The sequence below is a fragment of the Esox lucius genome, chromosome 4, assembly GCF_011004845.1.
Source record: "Esox lucius isolate fEsoLuc1 chromosome 4, fEsoLuc1.pri, whole genome shotgun sequence".
Taxonomy (NCBI): Eukaryota; Metazoa; Chordata; class Actinopteri; order Esociformes; family Esocidae; genus Esox; species Esox lucius.
The window spans coordinates 8258984-8274410 of record NC_047572.1 but is presented as its reverse complement, the minus strand read 5'-3'; the positions used below and the strand labels follow the sequence as shown (position 1 = coordinate 8274410).

The window sequence follows — 15427 nt, the reverse complement described above, 5'->3', positions numbered from 1 at the left end:
AGGTGGTTTCTAAAAGGGAAACAGTCATTCACAAAGCGACAGACATGTTTTACATTTGGAGACATAAAAATTGGGGAAAAGGTTATATACAGTGGTTTTTGTACATTATTTTATTTCCGTTGAATAAATTAAAGGTACAAAAAAAAAAGGTTAAAACTACATATGTGCATGTTTCCATTGCATAAGTACCATAATCACTAGACAGACCGTTCTAAAAACCCCATGAAAAGCAGAGAGCATGGAGACGACCACATGAAATACCCAGACAGGCGACAGTTGAAGACATGAAAACATACACTGATCTCCCAATTCAATTCAGACAACATCTGATGTATAAGCTGCGTTGTGAATATCATGCCACTCCTAGAGTGACTCTTCCACTGTTTGATTTCTGAGACAAAACAAAGGTACAATGGATCCATCGGGGTCATGTCACGGTTTGGCAAAGCGAAGCAAAGCAGTAAACTTTGTCAACTCTGGGGAATGCTAGCAGCACACCTGGCCAATTTTAAGAATCTACTGTGATGATAGCTGTGAGGCACAGAAATGTACACTTGGGCCAACTCTCAGGGAAAATGCTGACAAAGAGAGCTGCAAACCGGTGAGGGCTTTGATTAACAAACTGTCAGTAAGATATTTACACAAGCTTTTGGGCCTGGATTCAATCCGAAAACGAGCTATATGTACTGTACGTTTAAAGGGAAGTTCCTGGTTCAGCCAATAAATAAACAAAGCGTTTACTGTGTTGGGTAATCTGTGCTCACATCGCCTTTAACAAGCACAATGCCTATAACCCGCCTTAGGAATGAATCCAGGCCAATGTTTCTGAATGGATTTTCCGGTGTACCAATAGTACTATTAAACAGGTTTACAAAGTAAAGGCTTCTCTGGGAAAAACCAAGGGTGTTGGCTAATGTTGTGTGACCCACTGAGTCATGGTTTAAAACAGCTGTACTACTCTGAGCCTGTAGCGGCCAAGTCCTATACTGTTTAAGATGTCGGCAGACATTCAATATTGTCAAACCGTTAATATGGAATGTCAACAATACAGGGGTTTGGCTACTGCCCATAGCATGAACGGAATTTTCAGCTAGTCCTTAAGTGTCTGCTTAATGACTAACAGGTTTTTCTGGCAAGATTAGTCGACTGGAGGCATAAGCCAGCGGAAACATTTCTGGCTTAAAGTAGAAATAAGCGTTATGTACTGACTGGGTCACACGACAGGCCTGTAAAGTGCCAGCCAGGAGCTGTATTGATGTGTTATTACTGGATGCAAAAGGAGTAACCACTGGGTGGAAATTGGACAGCATTTACGGTTTTGGTTTCAATTACAAGACTATCCAAAACAACATAAGGAAATCCAAAATGGATTGAACCGCTTAATGGGTTCAGTCTAAACGGGTTCACCTAATGGTTCCCTATTCAACCAATCCTCAGTGATTTAAAACATACATCTGACAGTGGACAAAACATGATATTGACTGAATCTACAAAGAGCGACCAGAAAGGCTGTTGGATGAAGAAACTATCAAAACATTACAGCCCTATTGGTGGTTCTCAAATCTCTCCTCGGGGACTCCTAAACATTCAACAATTAAGTTGCAGCCCTTAACAATCACATCAAATGCACTTATCAAGGGCTTGCCGATCAGGTGACAAGTGGACTAACTTGCGCCAGCTCTAGAACAATGCAATTATATGGAATGCTGAAGGTGCCAGAGGACAGATTTTAGAAGATAAAGGCAAGGATGAAGCAAGAAAAGACACCAAAGACAAATGTAAATGATGACATACGAAGAAAATGGTTAAAAAGGCGGTACCACCTGCATGATGGACATACAGCACATAAATATTGAAAACACATGGAAACACAGCTCCGTCCTAGAGGTTACAGCAGTTTCAATCACCCAAAGATGGACAAATGGGACAGGAAGAGAACAATGAATAACAGTAAAGACAGCAATAACATAGCGGTGTTCTCTCCGAGATGGCCTTCCCGAACAAACTGCAGGGCTTCCCGGACTCAGAATAAAAGCCTTGAACTAGAAAAGCAAGCTCGACAGAAGATGCTCATCGCCAGTACGCTTAATCATTGACTGAGAAACTGGTCGGAAGGATAGCATATAACAGCCTATATTGACTTGGGTTCTGAGTCGTAATGTACTTGAAAGGAGCAAACAGCTGTACCAACAATAAGGCTCAAGGTTAAGTTACACACATTCACGGCTATTTATCAATACACATTTTAGACCAGCAGAAAAAACAGGTGGCTTTGCACATTCAAGGGCAGGTTAAAGAACATCTATAATGTGGTCTCTTAAAAGTAGGAAATTGAAAGAAACTATAAAGATGGTGCAAGTCATGTAAGGAAAATATCATAAATAACACTAGTTTAAACTACAATGGGTACGCCCACTTAAAACGCTAGCACATCTCCCAATAGTATCGCTGATCCTAGATGAGGCTTCTCCCGATTGTCATCATCTTGTAGGGAGAATGTCCATTTACCTTGATCAGAATTTCGAACAAGCAAAAGTTTAGCTCCTTGTTTTCATGTGTCCAAATTCTTTGCGCACCTATAGTTTGAACAGTTCCCCCAGAATGGAATATCGATCAGGTGGTCTCAATCCAAAATCTTCCAGGCAACACAATACCTGATCCATCTTTAGTGTTTTGGATTAACGGATTATCCTCATTTTTGTATTAATGGGGTTACATACACACACATTTGCTTACATTCAAAGTTCAGAACAAAATCAGGTATAGGAAGTCGTTTTGGCATTGAACAGCTCTTGGTGGTTGAAAACCTGAATGGGACTTAGTGAGTGCTGATGGTTTAAAGTGACTCGGGTTCAGCCCTGCATGAGCTGAGGGCAGGGCGTTGATAAGGGTCTGATACAAGAGGGTCACATATGATTTCACAGTTCTCTCCTACAACAGGATCCGAAAGAGCAAAAACCCATTCCTCCACCGGTCATCGAAAAGTCCTGATGACGGAGGCTGTATCTAACCCATAACCCCATCACTCTTCGTCTCCTCCCATGAGAAAGCCCAGGATGAAATCATTGGCTCTCTGTCTGTCCTGCGGTGTCTGACGGCCCAACATGTTGGGCGGGGGCCGGATGAGCAGGCTGGCAAAGAGGGTTGCTGGCATGGCGAACAGTAGGAGAGAAAGGTGAAGGAAGATGTTAGAAACACAAGCAGTTCTGAAGCATATTTCAATTCAAGTGAGGGTTTGGTTATTTGAAAAAGGGAATGCATGAAAATAAGTCTTTTTTTTTTTATTCTATACTTGTTGATAAAATTAAAGCAGTACAGTGTCTAAATAAAATGTAAAAAACTGTTGTATTAAATATGCAGAATTAAATTTGAAATAGAGTGATACGGGCACAACCTAGAATACCAGAACGTGTTCAATTAGAATACAGAACAAATACATACCAAAGCCAAACGTTTTGCTACAGAATACATTACTGATCAAAAGGATCTGAGAGTGCGTGAAGGGCATGGGGTTGCAGGGAACTGACCTATGAGACTGGCTGTGAGGTTGTTGTTGTGGGCATATTTCAGCAACTCCTTGAGGAAAGCCATCAGGTAACGGAACACATTTCGGTGAGCCCGAGGCAGCTGGGAAATCAACTGATGGAACAGCCCAGAGAAAAGACAGATGAAAACCCTAAACAAGACTTGAGTATAGCCTTAGGGTCCAACTACAATACTGACCATACGTTTGAGTGTTTCAACACTTCAACAGAAATCAATGGGTCCTCCATCTATTTACAGATGACCTCGCAAACATACAGTACCCGTCAAAAGTTTGGAAAGACCTACGCATTCAGGGATATTTAATTAGATTTACAACACCGCCCAAAGAAATTAAGGGAACAAGTAATCATCACAGAATAACACCAAGTCAATTAACTTCAGGGATATCAATCTGTCCAGTTAGGATGCATAAGAGATTGTGAATCAATGTCAACTGTTTTGATGCAAGACAACCCCCAAAAAGGGAATGGTTTTGCAGGTGGTGGCCAGAAAAATGCTCTCTCATTTGTCTGGCCACCACATGCTGGTGCAGTGGTCCCTGGGTTCCTCCTGGTGCAGGACAATGCCCGGCCTCAAGTGGACAGAGTGTGTAGGCAGATCCATTCCTATATTAATTAGTTTTTCAAAATAACACTGACCCATAACACATTTCCAGGCTGTGTAAGGGCTATTTGACCAAGAAGTAGAGTGATAGTGGTCCGTCAGATGACTTGGCCTCCACAATCACCCGACCTTGACCCAACAGATAGCTTGGGATGAGCTGGACAACGGACTGAAGGCAAAAGCCTTCAACAAGTGCACAGCATGTGGGAACTTCTTCAAGACTCAAAAAAACCTTCCAGATGACTAACTCATGAAACTGGTTGAGAGAATGCCAAGTGTGCAAAGCTGTCATCAAGGCAAGGGGTGGTTACTTTGGAGAATGTCAAAAATAAATCTTGATTTGTTAAACACTTTTTGGTGTCTTCGCAATTATTCTACAATGTGGAAAATTGTTATACCCTTGCATTAGCAGGCATGTCCAAACTTTTGATGGGATCTATACACTGAACAAAAATACAAAATACAAATGTGTGACCTGTGGAAATAAAAAATCTCAATTATTCTAAACGCCCAAAAAGCTTAGTTCTCTCATGTGAAATCCATACAGCAAAAATATTTCTTTCTGGATTTTCATTTACATTTTTGATCGGTGTACAGTGGATATAAGAAGTCTACACACCCCTGTTAAAATGCCAGGATCTTGTGATGTAAAAGGATGAGACAAAGATAAATCATGTCAGAACTTTTTCAACTTTTAATGTGACCTATAATGTGAACAACTCAATTGAAATACAAACTGAAATCTTCGAGGGGGAAAATAGAAAATAAAAACCTTACAATAACCTGGTTGCATAAGTGTGCACACCCTCTTATAACTGGGGATGTGGGGCTTTGTTCAGAATTAACCAATCATATTCAAACTCATGTTAAATAGAAGTCAATATACACCTGCCATCATTTAAAGTGACTGATTAATCACAAATAAAGGTCAGCTGTTCTTGTAGGATTTTCCTGACATTTACTTAGTTGCATCTCAGAGCAAAAGCCATTGTCCGCAGAGAGCTTCCAAAGCATCAGAGGGATCTCATTGTTGAATGATATCAGTAAGGAGAAGGCTACAAAATAATTTCCAAAGCATTAGATATACCATGGAACACAGTGAAAACAGTCATCATCAAGTGGAGAAAATATGGCACAACAGAGACATTACCAAGAACTGGACGTCCCTCCAAAATTTATGAAAAGACGAGAAGAAAACGGGTCAGGGAGGCTTCCAAGAGACCTACAGCAACATTAAAGGAACTGCAGGAATTTTAGGCAAGTACCGGCTGTGTGCTACATGTGACAATCTCTTGTATTCTTCATATGAATGGGCTATGGGGTAGGGTGGCAAGATGGAAGCCTTTTCTTACAAAGAAAAACATCCAAGTCTGCCTGAAGTTTGCATAAACAAACAGCAACTGTCCCAAAAGCAAGTGGGAAATGTGTTATGGTCTGATGAAACCAAGGTTGAACTTTTTGGCCATAATTCCAAAAAGTATGTTTGGTGCAAAAACAACACTGCACATCACCCAAAGAACACCATACCCACAGTGAAGCATGGTGGTGGCAGCATCATGCTTTGGGGCTGTTTTTCTTCAGCTGGAATTGGGGCCTTAGTCAGGGTGGAGGGAATTATGAACAGTTCCAAATACCAGGCAATTTTGGCACAAAATCTTCAGTGGTCCGTTAGAAAGCTGAAGATGCGGTTCACCTTTCAGCATGACAACGACCCAAAGCACACATCCAAATCCACAAAAGCAGGGCTTCACCAGAAGAAGATGAACGTTTTGGAATGGCCCTGCCAGAGCCCAGACCTGAATCCAATTGAACATATGTGGGGTGATCTGAAGAGGGCTGTGCACAGGAGATGTCCTCGCAATCTGACAGATTTGGAGCACTTTTGCAAAGAAGAGTGGGCAAGTATTGCCACGTCACCATGCTAATAGACTCCCACCCAAAAAGACAGTGCTGTAAAAAAATCAAAAGGTGCTTCAACAAAGTATAAGTTTAAGGGTGTGCCCACTTATGCAACCAGGTTATTGGAGTTTTTTTATTTTGTATTTTCCCCCCTCAAAGATTTCAGTTTGTTTTTAAATGTTATTGTTCACATTATAGGTTACATTAAAGGTGGAACAAGTTCTGACAAGATTAATCTTTGTCTCATTCTTTTACATCAAAAGAACCTGGCATTTTAACAGGAGTGCGTAGACTTTTTATATCCACTGTACATGTCCATGCAGATAGACCTCAGATTCTAAAAGGTCAGATAAAATTCTGATTTTAGCGTCTCTTCGCCACACCTGTTTGCAGAGGCGGCTGTCATGGGAGCATTCCAGGCTGCGTTGGTAGAGCTCGTAACACACCACAGGCTCAGGGAGAGCCTCCAGGAAAATCAGCAGGGCCTCGGCCACTGAGTGGTTACAACCGGCTGACACACACAATCAAGGAACAATACATCTGGGCGGGTGGAATGAGGAGAGAATGGGTGTTCCAACCTCTCTGAATTGCTGTGATAGTCAGCCCAATTGCCATCAGAAAAATCCCTTCACATTTTAATCAGCTACTCCTTATGTGGGAGTAATTAGTCATCTTGCATGTTGTCTTTCTCAAAAAAATCCCTGCCCAAACTCTCTGGTGTGTCTTTGTGTGTATTGTGTTTGTGTTTTATAACCATGCTAGGTACCAAAAATCTGTTAAAAGATAGCAAACTTAAGAATATTTGATTATGCGGTGACATAACTGTGAGGAAAACAAATATTTAAGGCAAAGATTATGATATGGGCTATGAAAAATTAAGGTTAGGGTTCGGTTCAGTGTTAGGAGTTAGGGTTAAGAATCCAGATTGTAATGAAAACAGAATCTGAATAGTAATGAAGTGTGCATATGCCCACATACACTAATTTTATACTGGAACATCTCACATAAATCCCAGCTACGCAAACCATACTTCTTCCACAGCAGAAATCTATGTGGCGAATGCAGCACACCCTAATACTACCACCCGAAAGCCCCAGCAGGTTTTGTGGCAGTGTGACCCTTATAACGAGAACGGCATGTCAGTCACAGTCTCCTGTTACAGGGCTAGGCCTATTAGTGGATCTGGGCCAGTGGGTCTGGAATGACTTGGGGGCTGATGAGCAAGGATACGGATGGAGTCAGGAATGCTGGTATCCAGGCAGTCGATGATACTCTGAAGCTCCTCTTGGAGACCCGGTGTTTGGAACAGGTCCTCCTGGAATAGCGGCCAAATGGTTTACTGGACAATGTCTTTTAAATTGACTTGAGAAAACAATTTAAAAAAAATTAAAAGGCACAATACGAATTGAGGCTACCAGAGGAGGTCTAGAACACTGCTTGAAGCTAGCCTTGAACACAAGCTATTCTGCTAAGTGCAATACTTTCCAGGCCAACCATGGCTAACACATCTAGGAAATCACTCATGTTGGACAGTCAATGAGAACAAGGAATAATAGAGCTTAGAACACTTCCTGTAACTCTCCTCTCACCTGTTGGCAGGACTTGGAAAAGAGGTGGTTCACCAAGAGCCACACCTCCTTGGGGATCTTCAGGGGCTTGTCCTCCGACCCAGCACTGTCTGCCATCAGGAAACTCATCCTGGACTTCTCCTAAAGGAACACACATGACCACTGTCTATCAGAAACTTACTAGAACATAGACCAACAACACACATGACTACAGTCTATGTTCTAGTAAGTTACTGATAGATGTTAATCGTGTGTTATTGGTCTATGTTCTAGGATGTTTCTGATAGACTGTAGTCATGGGTGTTGTTGGTCTATCAGAAACATCCTAGAACATAGACCAATAACACATGACTACCGTCTATCAGAAACATCCTAGAACATAGACCAATAACACATGACTACCGTCTATCAGAAACATCCTAGAACATAGACCAATAACACATGACTACCGTCTATCAGAAACATCCTAGAACATAGACCAGCACTCAACTACATTCTATCGGAAACATACAAGAACCTAGACTGTGGTTGTTTGTGTTGCTCTATCAGAAACATACTGCACACACAAACTGCAGGTGGATAACAGATAGATACCATAATAAAGCCTACTGAGAAATTAAACAACGATCGTCAGATAAATATTTAAGTAAGACTATACTCCGATTCTGAAACATGAAATCTCTATATTTGGTAAAGTTAAGAGACAAAAAAAAAACACTTCAGTCAAAAAATATTTTACTTTAGGACGATTTCTTTACTGCAGCGGACTTCAAAACCCTTTAATTTAATGTATTGCACTAATCAAACATTGATATCAGCCCTAGAATGATTCCATATGACATCATGTAGGTACAGGGAACATACTAAAGCAGATTTTTGCAAGGGTTAGATGGGGGCTCGGGGAGCCATTTTGCTGGGAGAGGTATGCATTGTTTTGAGGCTAGCTGCAAATGGATCCCTCAGAACTAGGAAGAGTGCGGCATACACTCACCTGAAGGATTATTAGGAACACCATACTAATACTGTGTTTGACCCCCTTTCGCCTTCAGAACTGCCTTAATTCTACGTGACATTGATTCAACAAGGTGCTGAAAGCATTCTTTAGAAATGTTGGCCCATATTGATAGGATAGCATCTTGTAGTTGATGGAGATTTGTGGGATGCACATCCATGGCACGAAGCTCCCGTTCCACCACATCTCAAAGATGCTCTATTGGGTTGAGATCTGGTGACTGTGGGGGCCATTTCAGTAGAGTGAACTCATTGCCATGTTCAAGAAACCAATTTGAAATTATTTGAGCTTTGGGACATGGTGCACTATCCTGCTGGAAGTACATGGTGGTCATAAAGGGATGGACATGGTCAGAAAGAATGCTCAGGTAGGCCGAGGCATTTAAACAATGCCCAATTGGCACTAAGGGGCCTAAAGGGGACAAGAAAATATCCCCCACACCATTACACCACCACCACCAGCCTGCACAGTGGTAACAAGGCATGATGGATCCATGTTCTCATTCTGTTTATGCCAAATTCTGACTCTACCATCTGAATGTCTCAACAGAAATCAAGACTCATCAGACCAGGCAACATTCTTCCAGTCTTCAACTGTCCAATTTTGGTGAGCTCGTGCAAATTGTAGCCTCTTTTTCCTATTTGTAGTGGAGATGAGTGGTACCCGGTGGGGTCTTCTGCTGTTGTAGCCCATCCGCCTCAAGGTTGTGCGTGTTGTGGCTTCACAAATGCTTTGCTGCATACCTCGGTTGTAACGAGTGGTTATTTCAGTCAAAGTTGCTCTTCTATCAGCTTGAATCAGTCGCCCCATTCTCCTCTGACCTCTAGCATCAACAAGGCATTTTCGCCCACAGGACTGCCGCATACTGGATGTTTTTCCCTTTTCACACCATTCTTTGTAAACCCTAGAAATGGTTGTGCGTGAAAATCCCAGTAACTGAGCAGATTGTGAAATACACAGACCGGCCCGTCTGGCACCAACAACCATGCCACGCTCAGAATTGCTTAAATCACCTTTCTTTCCCATTCTGACACTCAGTTTGGAGTTCAGGAGATTGTCTTGACCAGGACCACACCCCTAAATGCATTGAAGCAACTGCCATGTGATTGGTTGATTAGATAATTGCATTCATGAGAAATTGAACAGGTGTTCCTAATAATCCTTTAGGTGAGTGTATATCACCTCTGGCAGCAAACAGACAGACCAAGACAATGAGAGACAAAGAAAATTTGAATGAGGCATGATGACCGCCTCTGGGCCCTATGACAATATCATGAAATACCAAGAGCTAGAGAGCCTCTCGAAGTGCTACTTGGAACGCTGCATGGAAAGATGCTGCATTAAGGGCTCCAACTTGAAATACCACAGAAACATCATCATAGATTTATCAACTCTATGCAAGATATCTGGGGAAGAAGACAATGGCTTTAACCATGCAGTGATTCAGTTTCACTGGCAGGGACGCTTCTAAGATGAAGGACAGCATTAACAGTTTTATTTACACAGGTGAGCCGCTTGAGAACTAACTCATTTCCAATGATGGGGCATAACAATTGCACAACAAAACATTGAGTTACAAAAGTAACAGATTTTGAAAGCCTCTTTAACAATTCATTCCAGTCACAAGCAGCAGAGAACAGAAAAGAATGACCGCCAAATGAGGTGTCGACTTAAAGGGATGATCAGCGTTATTGAGGAAGGAGCTGAGGTAAACAGGGGATTTGCCTAAGCCAGGTACTAGTTTGGATTTAGCCAAACTAGTACCAGTGAGACTGGTATTGCATTTAGCGAGGAACAACATACCAGAGTGTAAAAAAACTATGATGAGGGTTGTAGTTGGCCTTGGTGAGAAAGTGTATGGTATTACATCAGGCAGAATAATGGGTGAAGCTGCTACTCCCTAAACTGTCATTGTCCTTAATCGTGTGTGAAGGGCCTGAGCAGTGTAGGGTGACCTGCTGTGAAATTAGCTTCTCTGTGTTTGTGTGGAGGGGAGACATATACTGTAGTGTGTGTTTAAATATGGGATGGGTATACACTGGGGTGAAGGTGCAGCGCAATGAGAAGTCTGTTGAGGAAGGGTGGATGTGTATTAGTTGAAGAGAGTGTCTGGCCACACAAAGTCTCCAACTGACCCTTGGTGATGTTAGTCAGGGGTCCTGCATTACATTTGCTTCTCTAATGTTCTGGAACACCAGGTGTGGGCCATCAGCCCCCTCCCTCCTGAGCTCACCTGGAGAGGTGTGAAACTGAGTGAACTGGAATGTAACTAAATGCCTGATATTGTAGACATTCATCTGTAGTGTTTGGATTTCCCTTGTTCCCCCTAAAGTCTGATGCTTTATTGTACTGTACGGTTATGGATCAAACAATGTAGAATGTCTTTCAATGTTGCATGACTGACAACAACAGGCAAGAACAGCCATTCTGTCATTTTGCATTGGTTAAGTGGGACAGTTGCCATCTGTTGTGTTTGCAAAGGGAAAATATTGCTAATTATTATTTGGGGGAGTGTTTTAGGTGTCTATTGCTAGGAAAAATAAGCATCCTTCAAACAATGGTTTGAGTTTGTTCTCATTAAAGAGACCTCCCAACACTGTTGAACAATGTCCTGTATTGTGACCTCATTACGTGATATTACTTTGAAATCTAAATTACAACATTCCTCATTAATCTTCATATTCATGTTTGTAGGGCTACTGATAATTACACAGATACAAGTAAGTCTGAGCGACCAGACTTGTCATCCCTGAGTCTCTAAACAATCTGGGTAGAGCCAGGAGCACATGCCACTGACTTGTCATCACTGAGTCATGGGTTTCGTAACATTCCTTTACTAATAACTTCCAGCGTATTACAGTCATTACGATTGTGTATATTTACAAACAACATTAAGTCAGATTAGATATATTTATTTAGTTTATCATAAGGTTACATTCCTTTGCACTTTCCTAGCTGTCCTCCAGTAACCTACTAATTGGTCAACCATCACCCAAAGGCCACATGTAAACATGCATGAGTAGAACACGTGTTTCTGTTCCTTTGGTGACATACACACGCAGCTCTCAACCCTTTCCAGCATAATTTAAAATTTGGAGCAAAGAGGCCAGAACATTTTTAATTGTTGTTTTCCAAATTATGGACAACCCATGACAGGCTAAATATTGCCATTTCTTTAAACAGCATTTTAAACAAGAAGTGTCAATATATTCCAGGCTTAAGGCTAAAGCATTCCAAACAATAAGATCCACTAATCATATCAAAAAGCTCTCTCACATTTACAATCTCACATTCATAAGCTTGATTCATTGTTTTGTACCAGATTAATTAGAACAGACTAAACAGATTGTATGAGAGAGGTGACCCAAATCTTCCCATAGGCAACCAGTACCACAACACCCCTAATGACAGACAGTTCATTAATGCTCCTGTATCGTAGGTTTTGCTGTGTGCAATTTAAGGAGTTGGAATGTTAAAAAGGGTTTTGTTTAAAACTTTTATTTTCCTTTTAACTTCTAGAACAAAATAAAGGATTACTGTGTTTTGGGGTCCTAAATGACCTTTTCTGTTAAACCAAGCCTCCACTGAAACAATCCATGTGAAATGTTAGTGTGAGTGAGAGAGAGAGGGAATTTGAGAGTGAGAGTTAAGTTTGAGTAAATAAGAGAGAGAATGAATGAGAGATTGAGTGAAAGAGTGACATACCATAACAGGCAAACAAAGCTTAAAAACAGGCTTAGAAAATAATAACTAGCCCCTGCTAAGGTGCGGGAGAATTCTGAAAAGTGGTAAAGTTTCAATGCTACATTGTCTATTCTCACAATGTACTGTAGATTATACCCTGGCCCAGGCACATGCTCCGGTAAGGCTAAACCTGTACAGAGCACATGCCCCTTTGCTATTTGGTGCCCTTTCCATATGACACGTGCCCTTCTGCCCTGGCGACGTACGTCACGGACACCGACGTGCATGCAGCGTCCATCTTCTTTACGCGCGTCACTCACCCAAACACATCGCCGTCCATGTGAGACGACAACTCCGTCCACCTTTTCAGATACAGCACATCCCCCTAGGAAGGTCTGTGCACAGTACTGCCCTGGCCTGACTGCTTCTCCACTGATTACTGAGCACCATTTGCGTTCTCCCACGACTGGTCCCCATGCACTATCATTTTTCTCCTCGACGTGGCATCAGCGTACATGACGTTTCAGACTAATTTGACACCATCAGAGTAAAGCTACGTGCACACCGCCCGGTGGCTCAACTTGCAAATAGCTCAGACTCTTGCGAGCTGTCACTGGGCCTTCCCTAGCGTGCACACTGCCCGCTTGGGTGGGGCATATCTTCCTATTTCATGCCAGCAACAAGCAGGCAACCAGTATAGGGGTTACATCAGTCGCCGCAAATATTAATAAGTATTTCATATTCGCGTGACTCCACTACTAAAACATATTAAGACGATGCTAAGTCAATGATCTGTCAATGTCCAAACAGCAATTTACGTAATTTTACGATATGCCATGTATCACCCACCCGTGATCCCAACGATCTCTGAAACCTTCCACGCATACATTTTTTGAATTGTATCTCAATATGAAGCAAGAGGAGCTTCATAAATAATAGGGAAACAGGACACAGCTATTATAAGTTTCTCAACAGCGAGTAGAAAAGTGAAGGGACTTCAAGATGCAGAGAATATCCGCCCTGCCATCGGAAGTCGCCGAACTCAGTCACTGCCCGCCCGCGGGATATTAGTCTAAATTTGAACATTTTTCTAAAACATTTCTCAACTTTCAACTGTTACTCTTTTGTAGCTCTAGCGAGCCGAAAGCGTGCGCGTAGGGTAAGAGTGTGATCGAGAGATGTACCACCTGTGTCATGAACCTTCTTTGCTTACAAACCAACTGCAAAAAGACCCGCAAATTACATGACTGTCTTATACAGAGCACAACAAACCTGACCGTAGAGACGGGTGGTCCCGTTACAGCAGGTAGGAACAGGAATCCTCTAGGTGTAGAAAGCCTCAGGGACACCTCAGTTCCTAACGAATCCCCAAAACATCATAGGCCCTTTGATCGTGGTTCGGTGAGAACCAATGTCCCTTCCCTACTTCACAACTAGACGCTGAGGGGTATTTAACGACAGTCGTTCTAGCCATTTGCAGTAGAGTGCCAGCCCACATGGGAAACATGCAATAGTTAGAACTGTTCAATTAAGACGGCGAACACTGTGTTGACTTTACCTTTTCCATGTAGCTGTCTTCTCCCTGAGCCCCCAACAGCACCCAGCACAGCAGGGAAGAGTTGGAAAGGAACGATCAAGGCAACGACGGAGGAGGAACAGAGAAAAAAAAGTGGACAGACACAGATGCTGTAGGCAATACCACAGGCCGGTGAGGCAGTCAGAGGATTTTTGAAAGGTGCAACCTGTAGATCTGCGAGAGGCTCTTTTCGAATATAATGCGCCGCATTTGGCTTTAATGGATTGGCTATGTGCCGTTCTGGTATTTCAATGTCGGGGTCAGAACATTACAGGTTGCACGTTCGAAAATGAATAATTTCACCCAAACGTACCCATGCATAGTCCAACACAATGAGCAGAATATGAAAAGGGAAGCAAGAGGTCCTTTGCAGTGCAACAGATCATATACACTCAGTGGTCACCTTATTAGGTACACCTGCTCATTAACGCAAAAAGCCAGACAAATCATGTGGGTGTAACTTAGTACATAAAGTATGCAGACATTGTTGAGAGGTATATTTGTTGTTCGACCAAACAATAGACTTGAAGAAGCGTGATCTAAGCGACTTCGACCATGGTGTGGTGGTTCCATCATCTCAAGAACAACTGACCTCCTGCAATTTTCACCACTATAATCGGAGTTTACAGAGATTGGTGAGATACACCTTGTTAATAAGAAGTCTGGGAAGAATGGCTAGACACATTCAAGTTGACAGGAAAGCCACAAATTCAAAACAAAAATCTCTGCAACATTGGTGTATAGAAGGGGCTCTCTGAGCGCATACTGCATAGAACCTTGAAGAGGTCTGACGAATCATGATTTCTGCTGTGACATGCAGGTGGGAGTGTCAAAATTTGGCATAAACCTCATTAATCCATGGATCGTGGTGGTGATGCAATGGTGTGGGGATGTTTTCAAAGATTAGTACCCTTAAGACCAATCGAGCATAATTTGAATGCCACAGCATTTCTACAGTGTTTCTGTCCATGTGCATCCCTTTATAGTCACAGGGTACACGTTTTAAAATGGATACTTCCAGAGGGCCAATTCAACATGAGTGACTCCAGTTTACAACGTCCTGCTCAGTCCCCGGATCTCAACGGTGTTAAACATTTTCAGGGACAGCATGCTGCAATGGAGTCTGCATGGTTAAAAATCCCTTAATAAGGTTTCCAGCACCTTGTTGAATTCATTCCATCAAGAATCCAGGCTGTTCTGGAGGCAAAAGGGGTTCCTACCCTGTACTAGATAGGGCTACTTAATAAAGTGGCCATTGAGTGTACATTTAGCATAATAATCAGTCTGGAAAACCCAACTAGACAAAGGTGACTGCAGCCTGGTTTCAATGACAGACTCTCTTGGCAAGAAGGATAAGGGAGAATATTATTGCCCAGGAGTGGATCCTTTTTAGACAGACAAATCTCTCAACCAAACATGAAGTCAAATGTCCAGAACGTTAACATCTGAAATCAAACGATACATGCTGGTTGATACAAGCTTTCGGTTTGTGAAATCCACTCAATAACTCCAGGTTCTCTATTGTGCCAACAGCTATTT

At 42.2% G+C, this 15427-nt stretch overlaps 1 protein-coding gene across 6 annotated transcripts in view; it reads right to left on the bottom strand.

The window, feature by feature from the left end:
- Positions 1–92: 92 nt before the first annotated feature.
- The window catches only part of ocrl (OCRL inositol polyphosphate-5-phosphatase), a 28931-nt gene continuing 13596 nt past the window's right edge, over positions 93–15427 (bottom strand). For 5 of the 6 annotated variants that reach the window (XM_020045984.2, XM_020045982.3, XM_020045985.3 and 2 more), the window contains 6 exons: positions 13871–13894; positions 7638–7757; positions 7279–7363; positions 6432–6559; positions 3528–3639; positions 93–3147 (listed from right to left, as the gene is read on the bottom strand). In XM_020045984.2, the coding sequence (XP_019901543.2) occupies positions 3023–3147; positions 3528–3639; positions 6432–6559; positions 7279–7363; positions 7638–7757; positions 13871–13894 (594 nt within the window). In that variant the 3' untranslated portion in view covers positions 93–3022. The remainder of the gene's footprint in view (positions 3148–3527; positions 3640–6431; positions 6560–7278; positions 7364–7637; positions 7758–13870; positions 13895–15427) is intronic. The other variant, XM_020045983.3, reaches the window with a different exon arrangement.